We start from the raw sequence: 20,697 nt of genomic DNA, 5'->3' as shown, positions 1-20,697 counted from the left end.
TCCTTCCCTGCCCCTTTGGGGGTCAGCTGTCGCGGCTGGGGGGTCTGTCCTGTAGTAGCACATGACATCCACCTGGCTCAAGTCTAATCACGCCATCAGGGGCTCTAGTAAAGAACTAGGTGATCGCTTAGTTATGCCCCTCCAGGCTCTCCCAGGACTGTGGCACAGTGGTTCCACAACTATGTGCGTAACAGACATCTTTTTCATACCCATAGTACTTGCATATACGAAGTAACGTGTCTTATAAGATACTCACATATAGCTCAGCATTGAGACTATAAACGATCCTGGTCAAGGGGCAGAGAGACAATGGCTGCTCCTCGATTCGAACCAGTGACCTTTCACTTGGGGATCAATCTACTAACACACTGAGCTATTAGGGAATGTGAGAACAGGTTGTAATTTGTAGTATTCAGGAAGAAAAATATGTTTCCACCACCAGGAGCAAAACAGTAACAATGCAGGGACATGACAAGAATCTGCATAACTAATTGTATGCTAAATAGTTGCAAGTTAAATTTATGTATCAGATAGCCAAGATGATTGCCTATAAAATGATGGTAGATTCACAATTAAAGCAGTAGTGTATGGTGAGATATGGAGCCTCAAAGTCAAAAGTTCAAAACATTATTACCCTTTTTCTCGTCAGTGTATATACATGTGATCCTTGTAATTTGATTGTTTTTTTGTGATCTGCCTCTTAGAACATTTTGTACATGTCTTTATTTTGACTTTTTCTAAAAAATGTTGGTGATTTCTTAATTTTTTCCCCATGTTTAGAATGCTAGTCCTGACTTGTTCCTCAAAGCTTGCCGCTCTCAGAAAATTACTGACTCATAATTTTCCAGAGTCTTTAAAGGTAAGAAGGCAAATACAGATATTTATGTTTTACTTTTTGTATGTGAACCAAGAGGTATCAATTGCCTTTTATTGTTTTATTTTTACCATAATTTATTTAATACATTTTTCTTGCTTATATAGTGCTATTAATTTACACAATGCTTTAAAGACATGAAAACCGCTGTCTCCATTGGCGCTCACAATCTGAATTACCTATCAAAATGTCTTTGGGAGTAATTTTGGTGCATCATAATTATTTGATGGGAGCCCAACCAATCTCAAATATAAAAGACCTGAAACCAAATTAATGTTAGAAAGATCACTACTCATGGTTCACTGGTTCATCTTCCACGCAAGCCAAAAGTGGGGGTGATACAGGAGAGGTTACATCACCAATACTGCCTAAGTTCATAAGTATGAATTCAGGACAATGTGAGGATAATAAGCTAAAATGTAACTTTGAATATGAGGTTATAAAATAGACAAGCATGAATATTACCATGTAGGGCAATAAGACAATCACACAACAATTGGACCAGTATAGTCAGGCTAGGCAGAAGTGTATTTCTACAGAGAGGTACTAACAGTGGTTTAGGTTAATCTGCGGTACTCGACTAGAGATGAGCTAATATTTTAATGTTCAGTTTGGATTAAGATCGCCTATTTATTCGTTGAATATTCACCGAACATAAATAGTATAATAGGGACTGACTGGTCTTCCACTACACCCAATCCAACAGATGGACACCCAACCAGGACTTTTCAAATTTTAAAAAATGAGGGCCTGACACCACCGAAGTGGCATAAATTTCATGAGAGTAGAAATAGTATAGGGACCAACAGATCTACTACACCCATCCCAGCAGATGGACCCACAACAAGAAGTGTTCACATTTACAAAAATTAGTGGCAGAAACCAGGAAAATGTCATCAATTTCACCATAGTATAAATAATATAATAGAGACCGACAGGTCTTCCACTACACCCAACCCAGCAGATGGACAACCAACCAGGAGTTTTCAAATTTCAAAAATTGAGGGCCAGACACTATGGTTGAGCGAAACGGATCGGACAAATTCAAAAATCGCCGACTTTCGGCAAAGTCGGGATTCATGAAACCCGACCCAATCCTAGTGTGGGATCGGCCATGAGGTCGGCGATCTTCACGCCAAAGTCGCGTTTCATATGACGCGTTAAGCGAAATTTCTCAGCCAATGAAGGAGGACGCAGAGTGTGGGCAGCGTGATGACAGAGGTCTCGGTCACCACCATCTTAAAGAAGGGCATGACAGTGATTGGCTTGCTTTCACAGGGAATATAAAGGGGAGTGCACGACGACTGCCATCTTACCTCTGCCGATCTTAGCATAGGGAGAGGTTGCTGCAGCTTCGTCAGAAGAAGGGACATAGTTAGGGAGGGAAGATTAACCCCCAAACCGCTTGTGCTGTAGCGATTTCCACTGTCCAACACCACCTTTTTTTGCAGGGACTGTGGAGGCTATATCTTTGTGCATCAGCTCTGTAGCTTATTAGGCTGCCTGATAGCTGCATTGCTGTCTGCGCCGCTGCTGTGCAAACCAACTGCTTTTTTAAAAGCTAAAATCCTGTTACTCCTTTCTGCACAGTTATCTTGTTTATTTGTCCACACTTTTGTGTGCAGCAGTCCTTTTTATTGCTGCCATACTTGTCCTGAGATCATTGTAGGGAGATTGAAATTGTACTGCAGTCCTTGTATTTTTTCATATATCTTCCAGCCACTTGCTGCCACTTACATTGCGTTGTTTTATACACTGTGCCTGAGTTTGGGTTCAGTCCCCCCCCCAAAAAAAAAAGTGAGATTCAAATTCTCCCAAAGTGGATATACCTCAGTCCTGTTAGTTTGCCGTATATCAGCCAGCCACTTGCTGCCACTCACATTGCGTTATACGCTGGGCCTGAGTTGTGGTGCAGTCTCCCCCCCAAAAAAGAGAGATTCAAATTGTCACAAAGTGGATATACGTCAGTTCTGTTAGTTTGTCGTATATCAGCCAGCCACGTTCTGCCGCTTACATTGTGTTGTGTTATACACTGGGCCTGAGTTGTGGTGCTGTCTCCCCCCCAAAAAAGGGAGATTCAAATTTTCACAAAGTGGATATACCTCAGTCCTCTTAGTTTGTCGTATATCAGCCAGCCACTTGCTGCCACTCACATTGCGTTTTTTTATACACTGGGCATGAGTTTGGGTACAGTCTCCCCCCAAAAAAAGTGAGATTCAAATTCTCACAAAGTGGATATACCTCAGTCCTCTTATTTTGTCGTATATCAGTCAGCCACTTGCTGCCACTCACATTGCGTTATACACTGGGCCTGAGTTGTGGTGCAGTCTCCCCCCCAAAAAGGGAGATTCAAATTGTCACAAAGTGGATATACGTCAGTTCTGTTAGTTTGTCGTATATCAGCCAGCCACATTCTGCCACTTACATTATGTTGTGTTATATGTAGCGCCCCCACTGCCGCAGGGCCGAGGGGTACCCGGTACCGGGCCTCTGAGTCTCTGCTCTGGGAGTGTCACGGTGGCTAGGCTCGGTCTGTGACCTGTTGTGAACTCCGTTTTCAGGCTCCCTCTTGTGGTCACAGATGGTATTGTGTGACTTTGGTTTTTTGGCTCCCCCTGGTGGTTTGGTTTATTATCCTGCGGGTCTGCTGGATCAGCTGCCTCATTATTCACCAGGGAGGCTCCTATTTAGCTCTGCTTCACTCCCACTTGTTGCTGGCTGTCAATGTATTCAGTGCTATTCTGATTACTCCTGATTATCTCGTTTTCTGCCTCTTCAGGATAAGCTAAGTTCTGTTTGAATATTTTTTGCTCATCTGCCTGCAATATGATTTCTGTGTATGATGAGTCTAGTCCAGCTTGCTAACATGTGATTTCTTTTTGCTGGTAAGCTCTGGGGTACGGAGTTGCTTCCCCCGCACCGTTAGTTGGTGCGGGGGCTCGAGCAATCTCTGCGTGGATATTTTGAATAGGGTTTTTTATTGACCGCACAGTTTCCTTCCTATTTTCTGCTATCTAGTATTAGCGGGCCTCATTTGCTAAATCTGATTTCATCTCTGCGTTTGTGCTTTCCCCTTAACTCACCGTTAATATTTGTGGGGGGCTATTCTATATCTTTGGGGTCTTCCACTGAGGCAAGTGAGGACTTACTTTCCCTTCAGGAATAGTCAGTTTCTCAGGCCGTGACGAGACATCTAGGATTTTTTAGGTAACGTTCCACGGCTGCCTATAGTTGTTTGCGGATAGGATCAGGTTGCGGTCAATCTAGTTACCACTTCCCCAGAGCTAGTAGTCTGTTCAGTTACTTAGCTAGTCCGACCTGCGATCCTTGCCACTAGGATCATAACAGTGACCCTGCTGAGGGGCGCCCAATAATAGGTGTGGATGGTGGTGGTAGTGTTATGGTGCGGTGCGGTGCCGGTCACAGTAAATAACGAGGACACCAGGTTGCAGTCTCTTTACCTCTTTACTGAAGGCTTCAGGATCCTCAGTCCGGAATACGGTTAACTGGGCTGCGCAAGTCCGGCCGGTCCGATGGCACCTCCAGAGTTCCCTTTGCAGGTGGAAATCTGTGCCTACCTTCTAGCGCTTGTGTGTTGTGGTCCTCCCCTGCTGTGCTTACGGGATAGTCCCCATAACTGTTGTGTCTGTTTCTGAAGTTCCCTCACAACTCGATTATGATGTTCTTCTTTGTCCCACAGATGATATGGCTAGGACGCACCCGTATGACGGGTAGGCTCGGAGCTCTTCCTGGACCCTAGTGTCGCCCTTCTCCTGTTGTTGCCCCCCTGTGTCTTCGTAGGTGATTTGTGTGAGACAGCCCGCCTATAGCTGACTGTCCTGCCGTAGGTTTGAAGTATTGCTTGGAGCTTAGTACTTCCTCGGCGTTCCGGCCACCGGCTACGCGCCTCAGTAGGATGTTGCCTCGTCTTACAGCACGACTCCTACTGGTATTTCTCCTTGTTGCGTTGATCTCGTTTCTCACTCAGCACAATATACCTCGCTTCTTGTCCTTTCTTAGGGTACCGCCGCGATCAAGTGCAGGCGCGGTCCCGTAACGTTCTCTCTGTTCGCTAGGCCTATGTCAGGATCCCACCCCTGACAGGGACCTGTTGTGAATTTGGATTCTGGGCTCCCCCGGTGGCTACTGGTGGAATTTAACTGGTGTTTTCATCTTCTCTGTTCACCTGTTCCCATCAAGATGTGGGAGTCGCTATATAACCTTGCTGCTCTGTTAGTTGCTTGCCGGTCAACAATGTTATCAGAAGCCTCTCTGTGCTTGTTCCTGCTCCTAGACAACTACTAGATAAGTTGGACTCTTGTCCATGTTTGTTTTTGCATTTTTGTTCCAGTTCACAGCTGTAGTTTTGTTACTGTGTCTGGAAAGCTCTTGTGAACAGGAATTGCCACTCTGGTGTTATGAGTTAATGCCAGAGTTTTAAAGTAATTTCTGGATGGTGTTTTGATAGGGTTTTCAGCTGACCATGAAAGTGTCCTTTCTGTCTTCTGCTATGTAGTAAGTGGACCTCAAATTTGCTAAACCTATTTTCATACTACGTTTGTTATTTCATCTTAATTCACCGCCAATACATGTGGGGGGCCTCTGTCTCCTTTCGGGGTATTTCTCTAGAGGTGAGCTAGGACTAATATTTTCCTCTGCTAGCATTATTTAGTCCTCCGGCTGGTGCTGGGCATCTAGAATCAACGTAGGCATGCTACCCGGCCACTGCTAGTTGTGCGTTAGGTTTAGTTCATGGTCAGCTCAGTTCCCATCTTCCAAGAGCTAGTTCCTATATATGCTGATGCTATGTTCTCTTGCCATTGAGAACATGACAGTTTGACCGGCCCACTAAAGGGTTAAAATCCTTGGCTGAGATAGGAGAGAAATAAGAAGTCTGCTGAGAATTTTTTTTTTTTTTTTTTTTCTCCTTCTAATCTTTGAATGGCTCTGTGTCCACCTGTTTGTAATGGATCTTCAGAGTGTAACTGCAGGTTTGAATAATCTCGCCACGAAAGTACAAAATTTGCAAGACTTTGTTTGTCATGCACCTGTATCTGAGCCGAGAATTCCTTTGCCGGAATTTTTCTCGGGGAATAGATCTGGGTTTCAGAATTTTCGAAATAATTGCAAATTATTTTTGTCCCTGAAATTTCGCTCTGCCGGAGACCCTGCACAGCAGGTCAGGATTGTGATTTCCTTGCTCCGGGGCGACCCTCAAGACTGGGCTTTTTCATTGACACCAGGGGATCCTGCGTTGCTCAATGTGGATGCGTTTTTTCTGGCCTTGGGGTTGCTTTATGACGAACCTCATTTGGAGCTTCAGGCAGAAAAAACTTTGATGTCCCTATCTCAGGGGCAAGATGAAGCGGAAATTTACTGTCAAAGATTCCGTAAATGGTCTGTGCTTACTCAGTGGAATGAGTGCGCCCTGGCGGCGACTTTCAGAGAGGGTCTCTCTGATGCCATTAAGGATGTTATGGTGGGGTTCCCTGTGCCTGCGGGTCTGAATGAGTCCATGACAATGGCTATTCAGATCGATAGGCGTTTGCGGGAGCGCAAACCAGTGCACCATCTGGCGGTGTCCACTGAGAAGTCGCCAGAGAGTATGCAGTGTGATAGAATTCTGTCCCGAAGCGAGCGGCAGAATTTTAGACGGAAAAATGGGTTGTGTTTCTATTGTGGTGATTCTACTCATGTTATATCAGCATGCTCTAAGCGCACTAAAAAGCTTGATAAATCTGTTTCCATTTGCACCTTACCGTCTAAGTTTATTCTATCTGTGACCCTGATTTGCTCTTTGTCATCTATTACCACGGACGCCTATGTCGACTCTGGCGCCGCTTTGAGTCTTATGGATTGGTCCTTTGCCAAACGCTGTGGGTATGATTTAGAGCCTTTGGAGACTCTTATTCCTCTGAAGGGGATTGACTCCACCCCATTGGCTAATAATAAACCACAATACTGGACACAAGTAACTATGCGTATTAATCCGGATCACCAGGAGATTATTCGCTTTCTGGTGCTGTATAATCTACATGATGATTTGGTGCTAGGATTGCCTTGGCTGCAATCTCACAACCCAGTCCTCGACTGGAGAGCTATGTCTGTGTTGAGCTGGGGATGTAAGGGGGCTCATGGGGATGTACCTGTGGTTTCCATTTCATCATCTATTCCCTCTGAAATTCCTGAGTTCCTGTCTGACTATCGTGACGTCTTTGAAGAATCCAAGCTTGGTTCATTACCTCCGCACCGAGAGTGCGATTGTGCCATAGATTTAATCCCGGGTAGTAAATACCCAAAGGGTCGTTTATTTAATCTGTCTGTGCCTGAACATGCTGCTATGCGAGAATATATAAAGGAGTCCTTGGAAAAGGGACATATTCGTCCATCGTCATCTCCCTTAGGAGCCGGTTTTTTCTTTGTGTCAAAAAAAGACGGCTCTTTGAGACCATGTATCGATTATCGGCTTTTGAATAAAATCACTGTAAAATATCAATACCCATTGCCGTTGCTGACTGATTTGTTTGCTCGCATAAAGGTGGCCAAGTGGTTCTCTAAGATTGACCTTCGTGGGGCGTATAATTTGGTGCGAATCAGGCAGGGGGATGAGTGGAAAACCGCATTTAATACGCCCGAGGGCCACTTTGAGTATTTAGTGATGCCTTTTGGTCTTTCAAATGCTCCGTCAGTTTTCCAGTCCTTTATGCATGATATTTTTCGCGATTATTTGGATAAATTTATGATTGTGTATCTGGATGATATTCTGATTTTTTCAGATGACTGGGACTCTCATGTCCAGCAAGTCAGGAGGGTTTTCCAGGTTTTGCGGTCTAATTCTTTGTGTGTGAAGGGTTCTAAGTGTGTTTTTGGGGTACAGAGGATTTCCTTTTTGGGATATATTTTTTCTCCCTCTTCCATTGAAATGGATCCTGTCAAGGTTCAAGCTATTTGTGATTGGACGCAGCCCTCTTCTCTTAAGAGTCTTCAGAAATTTTTGGGCTTTGCTAACTTTTATCGTCGATTTATTGCTGGTTTTTCGGATATTGCTAAGCCATTGACCGATTTGACTAAGAAGGGTGCTGATGTTGCTGATTGGTCCCCTGACGCTGTGGAGGCCTTTCGGGAGCTTAAGCGCCGTTTTTCCTCTGCCCCTGTGTTGTGTCAGCCTGATGTTGCTCTACCTTTTCAGGTTGAAGTCGACGCTTCTGAGATCGGAGCTGGGGCAGTGTTGTCGCAGAAAAGTTCTGACTGCTCCGTGATGAGGCCTTGTGCCTTCTTTTCCCGTAAATTTTCGCCCGCTGAGCGGAATTATGATGTTGGGAATCGGGAGCTTTTGGCCATGAAGTGGGCTTTTGAGGAGTGGCGCCATTGGCTTGAGGGGGCCAGACATCAGGTGGTGGTATTGACTGACCACAAAAACTTGATTTATCTTGAGACCGCCAGGCGCCTGAATCCTAGACAGGCGCGCTGGTCATTATTTTTCTCTCGGTTTAATTTTGTGGTGTCATACCTACCGGGTTCTAAGAATGTTAAGGCGGATGCCCTTTCTAGGAGTTTTGAGCCTGACTCGCCTGGTAACTCTGAGGCCACAGGTATCCTTAAGGATGGAGTGGTATTGTCAGCCGTTTCTCCAGACCTGCGGCGGGCCTTGCAGGAGTTTCAGGCGGATAGACCGGATCGTTGCCCACCTGATAAACTGTTTGTTCCTGATGATTGGACCAGTAGAGTCATCTCTGAGGTTCATTCTTCTGCGTTGGCAGGTCATCCTGGCATTTTTGGTACCAGGGATTTGGTGGCAAGGTCCTTCTGGTGGCCTTCCCTGTCACGAGATGTGCGAGGCTTTGTGCAGTCTTGTGACGTTTGTGCTCGGGCCAAGCCTTGTTGCTCTCGGGCTAGTGGATTATTGTTGCCCTTGCCTATTCCTAAGAGGCCTTGGACGCACATCTCGATGGATTTTATTTCAGATCTGCCTGTTTCTCAGAAGATGTCTGTCATCTGGGTGGTGTGTGACCGTTTCTCTAAGATGGTCCATTTGGTTCCTCTGCCCAAGTTGCCTTCTTCTTCCGAGTTGGTTCCTCTGTTTTTTCAAAATGTTGTTCGTTTGCATGGTATTCCTGAGAATATCATTTCTGACAGAGGGACCCAATTCGTGTCTAGATTTTGGCGGGCATTCTGTGCTAGGATGGGCATAGATTTATCTTTTTCGTCCGCTTTCCATCCTCAGACGAATGGCCAGACCGAGCGGACTAATCAGACCCTGGAGACATATCTGAGGTGTTTTGTGTCTGCTGACCAGGATGATTGGGTTGCTTTTTTGCCATTGGCAGAGTTCGCTCTCAATAATCGGGCCAGCTCTGCCACTTTGGTGTCCCCGTTTTTCTGTAATTCGGGGTTTCATCCTCGATTTTCCTCTGGTCAGGTGGAATCTTCGGATTGTCCTGGAGTGGATGCTGTGGTGGAGAGATTGCATCAGATCTGGGGGCAGGTGGTGGACAATTTGAGGTTGTCCCAGGAGAAGACTCAGCTTTTTGCCAACCGCCACCGTCGTGTTGGTCCTCGGCTTTGTGTTGGGGATTTGGTGTGGTTGTCTTCTCGTTTTGTCCCTATGAGGGTCTCTTCTCCTAAGTTTAAGCCTCGGTTCATCGGCCCGTATAAGATATTGGAGATTCTTAACCCTGTTTCCTTCCGTTTGGACCTCCCTGCATCCTTTTCTATTCATAACGTTTTTCATCGGTCATTATTGCGCAGGTATGAGGTACCGGTTGTGCCTTCCGTTGAGCCTCCTGCTCCGGTGTTGGTTGAGGGTGAGTTGGAGTACGTTGTGGAGAAAATCTTAGACTCTCGTGTTTCCAGACGGAGACTCCAGTATCTGGTCAAGTGGAAGGGATACGGCCAGGAGGATAATTCTTGGGTGAATGCATCTGATGTTCATGCCTCTGATCTGGTTCGTGCCTTTCATAGGGCCCATCCTGATCGCCCTGGTGGTTCTGGTGAGGGTTCGGTGCCCCCTCCTTGAGGGGGGGGTACTGTTGTGAATTTGGATTCTGGGCTCCCCCGGTGGCTACTGGTGGAATTTAACTGGTGTTTTCATCTTCTCTGTTCACCTGTTCCCATCAAGATGTGGGAGTCGCTATATAACCTTGCTGCTCTGTTAGTTGCTTGCCGGTCAACAATGTTATCAGAAGCCTCTCTGTGCTTGTTCCTGCTCCTAGACAACTACTAGATAAGTTGGACTCTTGTCCATGTTTGTTTTTGCATTTTTGTTCCAGTTCACAGCTGTAGTTTCGTTACTGTGTCTGGAAAGCTCTTGTGAACAGGAATTGCCACTCTGGTGTTATGAGTTAATGCCAGAGTTTTAAAGTAATTTCTGGATGGTGTTTTGATAGGGTTTTCAGCTGACCATGAAAGTGTCCTTTCTGTCTTCTGCTATGTAGTAAGTGGACCTCAAATTTGCTAAACCTATTTTCATACTACGTTTGTTATTTCATCTTAATTCACCGCCAATACATGTGGGGGGCCTCTGTCTCCTTTCGGGGTATTTCTCTAGAGGTGAGCTAGGACTAATATTTTCCTCTGCTAGCATTATTTAGTCCTCCGGCTGGTGCTGGGCATCTAGAATCAACGTAGGCATGCTACCCGGCCACTGCTAGTTGTGCGTTAGGTTTAGTTCATGGTCAGCTCAGTTCCCATCTTCCAAGAGCTAGTTCCTATATATGCTGATGCTATGTTCTCTTGCCATTGAGAACATGACAGGGACCCTCCTGAGTCTCTCCCCACAACACCCTCTGCCACAGGGTGTTGCCTGTTCGATTCCCAGTCAGCTTCTGACTCACTTCCTATCTAACCCCCAGTTTTACCAGACTGTGAGGAGTGGCCTAATACATAGCACCCTTAGCTCCCCCTGGAGGCCAGACTGTGAAGTGTATTGGTGTCTGTGATACCTGGTCAGGTGAACTCCTTCAGTGCCATCAGACGTACCATAGCCCCCCTTAACGGCGGAGCATCAGTACTGCAACGACCAGGACTCTGGGGCGCTGCATTATACACTGAGCATGAGTTGTGGTGCTGTCTCCCCCCCAAAAAAGGGAGATTCAAATTGTCACAAAATGGATATACCTCAGTCCTCTTAGTTTGTCGTATATCAGCCAGCCACTTGCTGCCACTAACATTGCGTTGTTTTATACACTGGGCCTGAGTTTGCGTTCAGTCTCCCCCCCCCCAAAAAAAGGGAGATTCAAATTCTCACAAAGTGGATATACCTCAGTCCTCATAGTTTGTCGTATATCAGCCAGCCACTTGCTGCCACTCACATTGCGTTGTGTTATACACTGGGCCTGAGTTTGGGTTCAGTCTCCCCCCCAAAAAAGGGAGATTCAAATTCTCACAAAGTGGATATACCTCAGTCCTCTTAGTTTGTCGTATATCAGCCAGCCACTTGCTGCCACTCACATTGCATTTTTTTATACACTGGGCCTGAGTTTGGGTTCAGTCTCCCCCCCAAAAAAAGTGAGATTCAAAGTCTCTCAAAGTGGATATACGTCAGTTCTGTTAGTTTGTCGTATATCAGCCAGCCACGTTCTGCCACTTACGTTGTGTTGTGTTATACACTGGACCTGAGTTGTGGTGCTGTCTCCCCCCAAAAAAAGGGAGATTCAAATTGTCACAAAGTGGATATACCTCAGTCCTCTTAGTTTGTCGTATATCAGCCAGCCACTTGCTGCCACTCACATTGCATTGCGTTATACACTGGGCCTGAGTTGTGGTGCAGTCTCCCCCCCAAAAAAGGAAGATTCAAATTGTCACAAAGTGGATATACGTCAGTTCTGTTAGTTTGTCGTATATCAGCCAGCCACGTCCTGCCACTTACATTGTGTTGTGTTATACACTGAGTCTGAGTTGTGGTGCTGTCTCCCCCCCAAAAAAGGGAGATTCAAATTGTCACAAAGTGGATATACCTCAGTCCTCTTAGTTTGTCGTATATCAGCCAGCCACTTGCTGCCACTCACATTGCATTGTTTTATACACTGGGCCTGAGTTTGGGTTCAGTCTCCCCCCCAAAAAAGTGAGATTCAAATTCTCACAAAATAGATATACCTCAGTCCTCTTAGTTTGTCGTATAACAGCCAGCCACTTGCTGCCACTCACATTGCGTTGTGTTATACACTGGGCCTGAGTTTGGGTTCAGTCTCCCCCCAAAAAAGGGAGATTCAAATTCTCACAAAGTGGATATACCTCAGTCCTCTTAGTTTGTCGTATATCAGCCAGCCACTAGCTGCCACTCACATTGCGTTGTGTTATACACTGGGCATGAGTTTGGGTTCAGTCTCCCCCCCAAAAAAGGGAGGTTCAAATTCTCACAAAGTGGTTATACCTCAGTCCTCTTAGTTTGTCATATATCAGCCAGCCACTTGCTGCCACTCACATTGCGTTGCGTTGTACACTGGGCTTGAGTTGTGGTGCAGTCTCCCCCCCCCCCCCGAAAAAGGGAGATGCAAATTGTCACAAAGTGTATATACGTCAATTCTGTTAGTTTGTCGTATATCAGCCAGCCACGTTCTGCCACTTACATTGTGTTGTGTTATACACTGGGCCTGAGTTTTGGTTCAGTCTCCCCAAAATAAAAAGGGAGATTTAAATTCTCGGCAAGTTTATATGCACCTTCTACCTTGTTATGTAGTACCAGATAATGGTTGTTATTTTGGATACATTTTCCCAAAAATAAGGACGTCTGGTGGAAGAGGCCATGGGCGGTCGTTGCAAGCTGGTACTGATGGTGGTGGTGGTGGAGCATCTGGTGGTAGTGGGAAAAGCAAAATAGTACCTAAGGCTGGAGGTGTTTAGCCAGCGTCATCATCTGGCTACACAAGGCCTCGAAGGCTCCCTTATCTTGGAGTAGGAAAACCGCTTTTAAAGCCGGAGCAGCAGGAAAAAGTTTTTGCTTTCCTTGTTGACTCAGCCTCTAGCTCTTTCGCCTCCTCTTCAGAAAGTTCCAAATATAAAAGCAGCGAGTCGTCAGTGGATGCTCCCGGTCAGGAACAAGATGTTTCCTTGTGTCCTTCACCCAAACCAAGAGAGAAGGATGCGTCAGGCGACACTACAGGTTACTCCATGGAGATCTTTACACATACCATGCCTGGGTTAGAAAGGGAAATTGTTAACTGCCCATTACAAGATGAATCGGACATGGAGTGCACTGATGCACAGCCACAGCTAGATTATTATGCTGTTCCATTGACCTCAGATCACTATGTTGCCCTCGCAATGTACTCAGCCAGAATCTGACCCTGATGAGACTATGGTGCCCTGTCCCGAATGCTATGGCACCTTACACGGTGACACAGAGGAAGGTGCACATGACATTGAAGAGGAGGTGATAGATGACCCAGTTGTTGACCCAGATTGGCAGCCATTGGGGGAAGAGGGTGCCGCTGCCAGTAGCTCAGAAGCGGAGGTGGATGATCCGCAGCAGCCATCTACATCGCAACAGCTGTCATCTGGCAGGTCTGTATCAGGCCAAAAATGTGTGTCAAAAACAAAAACAGTTTTAGGACAGCGTGGCCATCTGGTGAAAGTAGCACAGCGTGCAATGCCTGAAAAGGTATTCCATAGTAGGAAGAGTGCAGTGTGGCAATTTTTTAACCAAGATCCGAATGATCAGTCAAAAGTTCTGTAAGAAATGCTCAAAGACCTTTAGCAGAGGAAAGAATCTTCAAAATTTAAATACAACGTGCATGCGTAGACATTAAACCAGCATGCACTTGCAAGCCAGGACTAACTACCAAACGTCACGTACCGTTGATGCACCTGCTCAGAATGAAAGTAGTCAGCAACGCTACATTGCTTCCCTCACTGTAAGTCCACCGGTTAGGACACCACCAGCAGCAAATGTGGAGGTATCGTCGCAAAACCAAAGCAGTCAGGGAATCACAAGGTTATTGGTAGGAAACACTGAATGTAGGCCAACATCAAGAATACCATCACCAACCCTCTCTCAATCCGCCATGTCCACCACCACCACCACCGCTAGTTCGACCATATGCAGCTCTCCAGTCCAGCTCACCCTACAAGAGACTCTCGTTAGGAAAAGAAAGTACTCATCCTCTCATCCGCGTACACAGGGTTTGAACGCCCACATTGCTAGACTAATCTCGTTAGAGATGATGCCCTACCAGTTGGTTGAAAGCAAAGCTTTCAAAGACCTGATGGCCTACGCAGTACCACGCTGTGACCTACCCAGTCGGCACTTCTTTGCGAGAAAAGCCATCCCAGCCCTCCACCAGCATGTCAAAGACCGCATTGTCCATGCACTGAGGCAATCAGTCAGTGGAAAGGTGCACCACACAACAGATGCATGGACTAGTAGGCATGGCCAGGGACGTTACGTGTCCATCACGGCGCACTGGGTTAATGTGCTGGATGCAGGGTCCACTGGGGACAGCCATAGAGGGACAGTTCTGCCTAGCCCATGGTCTAGGAAACAATCGGCTGTAGGCGTTCGTCACCCCTCCACCTCCTCCAGAAGCGAAAGCTCATCCACAGAGCGCAGTCGCACGACCACTCTATCTACAGATGCCAGTGTTGCACACGAGGTGTCCCATTATCGAACAGCTAGTGGTAAGCGTCAGCAGGCTGTGTTACAAATGAAGTGTTTGGGCGACAACAGACACACCGCGAAAGTACTGGCGGAGTACTTGCAGCAAGAAACTCAGTCATGGCTGGGCAATGTACATCTTGAGGCAGGCAAGGTAGTCAGTGATAACGGAAGGAATTTTATGGCTGCCACAGCCCTTTCAGAACTGAAACACATACCTTGCCTGGCTCACACCTTAAACCTGGTGGTGCAGTGCTTCCTGAAAAATTATCCGTTGTTACCAGCCCTGCTCCTGAAGGTGCGAAGACTTTGCTCGCACATCCGCCGGTCACCCGTACACTCCAGCCATATGCTGAACCATCAGCGATCGCTGAATCTTCCCCAGCACCGCCTAATAATCGATGTTGCAACAAGGTGGAACTCCACACTGCACATGCTTCAGAGGCTGTGCGAAAAGAGGTGTGCTGTAATTTATTTGTGGGAGGATACACATACATGGGCAGGCACTTGGATGGCAGACATGGAGTTGTCTGGTGTGCAGTGGTCGAAACTACAAGACCTCTGTCAAGTCCTTCAGTGTTTTGAGGAATGCACACGGCTGGTAAGTGCAGACGACGCCATCATAAGCATGAGCATCCCATTAATGCGTCTGCTGATGCAAGTTTGATGCACATTAAGGAGCAGGCGTCTGCAGAAGAAGAGGAGGGAAGCCTTGATGAACGTCAGCCATTGTCAGCTCAGGGAACTCTCCTGGACGAGGTGGCGGACGAAGAGGAGGAGGAGGATGGGGATGAATATTTATGGGAGGAGGATGCTTCTCAGGGGGCAATAGAAACTGGTGGCGTTGCAAGGTCAGGTAGAGGGGTTTTGCGGGACACAAGTGATGTTGATTTGCAAGAAAGTGCTCCTCAACCCAGCACAAGCAGTCAATTGACACCTGGAACATTGTCCCACATGGCTGAGTATGCCTTGCGTATCCTAAAAAGGGACCCCCGCATTATCAAAATGATGACCGATGACGATTACTGGTTGGCCTGCCTCCTGGATCCACGATATAATGGAAAATTACAAAATATCATGCCACATGAGAACCTTGAGCAAATATTGGCTACCAAACAAGCAACTCTTGTAGACCGTTTGGTTCAGGCATTCGCAGCACACAGCGGCAGTGATGGTTCTCACACGAGCCGTAGTGGGCAACATGGCAGAGGCGTTAGAAGTGCACAAATCTGAAGTGGCATTGGACAGAGGGGTTTTATAACCAGGTTGTGGAGTGATTTCGCAATGACCGCTGACACGACAGGTACTGCTGCATCGATTCAAAGTGACAGGAGACCGCATTTGTCCAGTATGGTTACAAACTACTTTTCCTCCCTTATTGATGTTCTCCCTCACTATTACGAGCAGGAACGAAACAAGAGTGGACCCTCTGGACCGTGGGGGAACTACCCCTGGGCGAGCGGACCTAGATAGGAAACCAACCCCTATACAGGGATCGTTTAGGAGCAAGCCCAGAGGTCTCTTACCCACGGTGGAGTACCAAGAGGGACGGCTCCAGGAAGGAAGACGGAAGAGGCTGGAGGAGAACAAGGCTGAAGGTGTTTTGAAAGGCTGGAAACCGGAGCAGGGAGACTGATGGAAAGAAACAAAGGAACAAAGACAAGGGAAGGAAGGAGCGGGTACTGGAAGGGAAAGGTGGGCAATGGTGAGACTAGACAAGGAACCAAACGGAGTAGGTACACAGCACAGTAGCGGAAGGGGCCAGACGCACAAGCAAAAGCTAATGACAATCAGGCACAGAGGAACAGGTGAAGCAGCCTTTTGTAGCAGGAGCAAGAACAGGATAGGATGAGAGAGACCCCATGACCTCAGGGGGCGGTGGCCGAGAGGCTGTACCTGCGTCCAGGAGGGAAGCTAGAGCGCCTGCATTGAGACAGGACACCAGCCGAGGACCTGGAGACCGGAAGTGCCGGGAAGGCAGAGGAGCGTGCAAACCGGGACGCAGCAGAGGTGGAATGAGAACGCAGGAGAGTGGCGGTTGTAACAGGCGCAACGCTGGAGAGGTGAGAACCGCGCCGCAGGAGAGTGGCGGTTGTAACACTCACAGGTCATTCCCCTTTGATTACTGGGCTTCTAAAATAGACACCTGGCCCCTGAATTGGCAGAATATGCATTACAGGAGCTCGCATGCCCTGCTGCTAGTGTGCTATCAGAAAGAGTATTCAGTGCTGCTGGTTCAATACTGACCGAAAAAAGGACACGTCTGGTTACCCGAAATGTTGATAATCTAACCTTCATTAAATTGAACCAATCATGGATTTCAAATTATTTGGCCCCACCTTCCCCTGCTGACACGTAGCTTGCCTGAAAAATGTCTTGCTTGTGGCATCCTCTTACTGACTTCTCCAATTCCTCCATTTGCAGCTGCTGAATGTCCACCATAGGCCATTTTTATACCTCCCTAAATGGGCTGACTCCCCCCACAGGGCCGTGGTTACCACCTGGCGCAAGCACCCGTGCGAGTGCCGTTTGCCTGGACAGGTGGGTGTGCCCACTCTTGGGCGACGGCACTGGCACAGGGTCCCTCATAGTGCAATGAAGTGTCTCTGACGGTGGTGGTGCACAACCAACGTCAGACACCCAGTCGTAATACGAGGGGCCCTGTGCCAGTACCGCCGCCCACAAGAGAGTGTTCCCCCCCAGCTCGAACAGTGCTCTAACACTTGCAATTCTTACCTCTCCCTGCTCCACCACTGTGTAGTCTGTGCTGTTAAATCCTTCAATGGCACTGCCAATACAAATTTGTTGAAATGATAGATGACAGTTAAAATATACAGGGGCCCTGGCCTCCATTTAGACCAGTTAATACTTTGCGCCTACTACCACTGTCTGCTACTCAGCAGAGGAGCCCACCCCTGTACTTAACTATGCCACCTGTTTATTTATTAAAAAAATGTTGGCAGACATTTAGCCTACTTACTTATTTGGGCCTACTTACTGTGTCAGCCACTCCTTACAGTTGTCCTCCGCTGAACAAAGCAAAGCCGCCAGTTTAGTCCTGTTACCAATTTTGAACTGCATTTAGCCTACTTAGTTATTTGGGCCTACTCACTGTGTCAGCCACTCCTTACAATTGTCCTCCACTGAACAAAGCAATGACGCCAGTTTAGTCCTGTTACCAATTTTGAACTGCTTTTAGCCTACTTACTTATTTGGGCCTACTCACTGTGTCAGCCACTCCTTACAGTTGTCCTCCGCTGAACAAAATATGCCGCCTGGTTAGTCCTGTTACCACATTTGAACTGCATTTAGCCCACTTTATTATTTGGGCCTATATCTGTGTTTCCTCCTCATCCTGCCCATTGCCCAGCCACTGCTACATGAGTCTGTTGGTACATTGACCCAGACCACTACATTCCCCTTGCACTCTACACAGCCAAAATCTGACCCTGCTGAAAGTCAGGTTCCCCTTCCCGCATACTATACCACCTTATACGGGGACAAAGAGGAAGGTGCAGATGAAAGTGCAGGTTCCTTCATCAGGTGGGGGGCATACTCATTGGCGACGTCACTGACACAGGGCCCCTCATAGTACACACAAGTGTCTCTGCCGGTGGGAGGCGCCACCCGCCAGCAAACACACCGCTGTACTATGAGGGGCCCTGTGCCAGTGCCAATGCCAGCGAGTGGGCTCCCACTGCTTGCTCAGGATCACAGCACTTCCAAAGTTGAAATACTTACCTCTCCCTGCTCCACCGCCGTGACGTATTCCGCATTTCCTGGGCCCAAAAAAAACTTGAGCTAGCCCTACCCCCCCACAACTTTAGCCAAATGACCCCCAGCTTTCAATGCCTAACTATTATTATAAATTAAATTAAGATTGACAAGCTTCAGTAATAAGAATTGATGTTTTTGGCATTAAAATGGGCACTGTAGGTGTTTTCCAGTCCTCCACTCACTGCCGACTTTGATTCCCCATTGACTTACATTGGGTTTCGTGTTTCAGTCGGCCCCCGACTTTACGCAATAATCGGCCGATTTCACCCGACCCGACTTTTCAGAAAGTCAGGTTTCACGAAACCTGACTCGATCCTAAAAAAGTAAATGTCACTCAACTCTACCAGACACCACTGAAGTAGCATAAATTTCACGATAGTAGAAATAGTGTGATAGGGACCAACACGTCTTCCACTACATCCAACCCATCAGATGTAGACCAACCTTGACTGTTCACATTTCCACAAATTTGTGTTAACAGCTGCAGCAGCAGCAACATCAGGCACAGAAGCCACACTAAAGATATCACAGAGTGCAGTTGCGCAAGATTAATGCAGCATACTAAAATATGCAACATTGCGTAGTCTGTACAGTCTGTGATAGGGGTGCAAAAGTCCTTGGAGATCAATGACTCGTTCATCTTGATGAAAGTACTGTAATGTGGTCTACACTTTCAGGGGACAGCCAGCTGCGCTTATCCATTAGGACACCACCAGCGCTGAAGACACATTCTGATACAACGCTGGCTGCCGGGCATGATAAAACCTCAAAGGCATGTGAGGCAAGCTCAGACCACTCATCCATTTTGGAAGATCAAAATGCGAAAGGGTCCAAACTCACCATGATGGTAATGATATTCAGTTCAAGATAATTCTGCACTATCCTCTCCATTCGTTCACCACGTGTAAGACTTGGATTCTGTTGTTGCACGAGCTGGTGTAAAAATGTGTCAAAGGACTCACAGAAATGTCTTCTTCCAATTACACTACTGCTGCTGCTAATGTTTTGGAGTTGACGAATTGATGTCCCGGACGTTGAAAGTCTAGAGCTGTGATGCGCACTGGGTGCTTCACTGCTATCTTGGGGAAAACCTCTCTTAAGGTTGTGTAAAAGCTTGTTTTGATACTCCAGCATTCGCGGGTCCCTATCCAGGGCAGGAAGCATTTGGTAAAATGTGGTTTTATAATGTGGATCTAGAGTGGCAATCGAGTAGTCAGCACTATAGAGCACTATTTCTAATCAGAACTATATGGAAATTGTGTTGCCGATAGTGCAGCAAGAAGGCACTGATATGACAGGCTCTACCATGAGATCCAAGCCCATGCTGTGTTGGTGGCTGGGTAACACTGATGCTTGTTTTCTCCATTCCCTCCCGCCAACCATGAGCAACAGAGAGGAGAGGATTACCCTCTTCATCTCCTGACAGTTGCTCGCCCATCACCTCTTCCTCCTCCATTTGTTCCTCAGATCTTGCACCTTCACTAACAGTTTGTATGTTATCACCAACCCCCCTCGATCACTGTAATCCACCATCCCTTGGCTTCCACCTGTGTGACGACAATCTGGGACTTTGAGACAATGTTATCCCTTCCGCATCCTCCTCTTCTTCCTCCTTTTCCTCCGGGACCACCACCTCCTCCCACAGGCTATTCAAAGTCTGCTCCAGCATATAGATGACTGAAATAGTGATGCTGATGACAGCGTCGACAGCACTAACCATCTTATTAGCCATTTCAAAACTGTGCAGAAGGGTGCAGAGGTCTTTAATCTGTGCCCACTCTGTAAACATGATATGTGCCACATCCGTAGTGCGTTGGCCCAGGTTATACGATATGACATACTATGTCAGGGCTCGTTGCTGCTGCCACAGTTGCTGCAACATGTGCAGGGTGGAATTCCACAATGTCGGCACATCACATATTAACCTGTTAACTGGCATTGCCAAAGACCTCTGTATCGATGTAAGTCAATGACTTGAGGGTGCGAATGGCGGAAGTGAACAAACAACTTCCGTGCTTTCTGCAGTGGTGTAGAAAACGCTGTACCACCAGGTTGAGGACTTGAGCCATGCAATGCATGGGTGTGAGCTTGCCTCACCGTAGAGCCGCCACCAGGTTCGCACCATTATAAGACATGGCCTTCCCTGGATGCAGGTTCAGCGGAGACAGCCATTGTTCAAACTCGGCCTGGAGAGCTGTCCACAAGTCTTCAGCTGTATGACTGCGATCTCCAAGGCATATCAATCTTAACACTACCTGATTGTGTTAAGCCCTGGCTGCGCAGTACAGAGGGGGTGGGGATTCGCTTTGCACTGTTGGAACACGTGTTTCATTAAGACAGAGGTTGAGGGTGCAGGTGGAGGCCCTAGAGAAGATAGAGGAGGAGGTAGAATCAGGAAGTGTTAAATATAGAGGTTTGTCCTGCAAGCTATGATGATTCCAAGACTTGTGGAGCA

The 20,697-nt window shown here is 47.1% G+C and overlaps 1 protein-coding gene across 1 annotated transcript in view; it reads left to right on the top strand.

Annotated features, from left to right (window-relative positions):
* The window catches only part of LOC143764960 (glycine N-acyltransferase-like), a 210,773-nt gene that overhangs the window by 50,346 nt on the left and 139,730 nt on the right, over positions 1–20,697 (top strand). Inside the window, exon 2 of the mRNA XM_077251111.1 lies at positions 781–859. Coding sequence (XP_077107226.1) covers positions 782–859 — 78 coding nt within the window. The 5' untranslated portion in view covers position 781. The remainder of the gene's footprint in view (positions 1–780; positions 860–20,697) is intronic.

Source organism: Ranitomeya variabilis, chromosome 4 (genome assembly GCF_051348905.1).
Source record: "Ranitomeya variabilis isolate aRanVar5 chromosome 4, aRanVar5.hap1, whole genome shotgun sequence".
In the NCBI taxonomy this organism is placed as follows: domain Eukaryota; kingdom Metazoa; phylum Chordata; class Amphibia; order Anura; family Dendrobatidae; genus Ranitomeya; species Ranitomeya variabilis.
Note: the sequence above shows the minus strand (reverse complement) of the source record. Positions and strands in the feature narration are given on the sequence as shown.